This window comes from Tupaia chinensis, unplaced genomic scaffold (genome assembly GCF_000334495.1).
Source record: "Tupaia chinensis unplaced genomic scaffold, TupChi_1.0 Scaffold140730_1, whole genome shotgun sequence".
Taxonomy (NCBI): domain Eukaryota; kingdom Metazoa; phylum Chordata; class Mammalia; order Scandentia; family Tupaiidae; genus Tupaia; species Tupaia belangeri.
This window is the reverse complement of record NW_006200600.1, coordinates 141,826-142,509: the sequence shown is the minus strand read 5'-3', so window position 1 is coordinate 142,509 and position 684 is coordinate 141,826. Positions and strand designations below refer to the sequence as shown.

The 684-nt window shown below is 34.8% G+C and overlaps 1 protein-coding gene across 1 annotated transcript; it reads right to left on the bottom strand.

Moving 5' to 3' along the window:
* Nucleotide 1: 1 nt before the first annotated feature.
* Nucleotides 2-547, bottom strand: LOC102500670 (THAP domain-containing protein 5-like; the record flags this gene model as incomplete). The annotated part of the gene is made up of 1 exon (XM_014593421.1): nucleotides 2-547. A coding segment is annotated over exon 1 (546 nt), but the record flags the coding sequence as incomplete, so codon positions are not given.
* Nucleotides 548-684: the final 137 nt, after the last annotated feature.

The following is a 684-nucleotide window of genomic DNA, read 5'->3' as shown; positions in this document are numbered from 1 at the left end:
TCTTTGAATGTAGCTTAGAGACCTTCTGCCAAAGATGTTCCTTATTCACGTCTTGTCTACAGTAAGAATGTTCAATTTGTAAAACTTCTGTCCCATAGTCTACATCCTTATATAAGGATTCTTCAATGTCTGTATCTTCCATTTCCATGGTTTCTTTCTGTGTAGGTATAAAAGAATTAACTACAGGTTTAGAGCTTTCTGTGGGCACAAAAATGGCAATAACAGATTCTTTACTTGTGTTTAATTCTTCAACAGTTTGATTAATTGTGTTGAATAAGAATGGATTTTCCTGTGCTGACTTAATTTCCATGGAATTATTTGTAAAGTTTGGATTAGCAAGATGACTGGTAGTTATTTCAAGCACTTCTTGGGTTTCCAAAGACTGCTCAATGCCTTCTGAGTTTGAAGTTGTCAAAGAAATCATTGTAGAATTTAGATTCTCAAAAGATGTGTGAAAGTTACCTCTACTTGTGTCTTGGTTAACTGATGCTTCCAAGGTTGACTGTGGCTTTTCAGTGCCTTGTTTAATCACATTAAGAGCTAACATATTTTGCATAATTCCTGTTTTTTACACTGGTGACTTTAACAAAGTGGATGAATCAAATAATTCTCCATGTTCAGGGAGCAGCACCTCTGCACTAACTGTATTTCTTTTTGTCTCATCTGATGCAGATGATTCTTTTT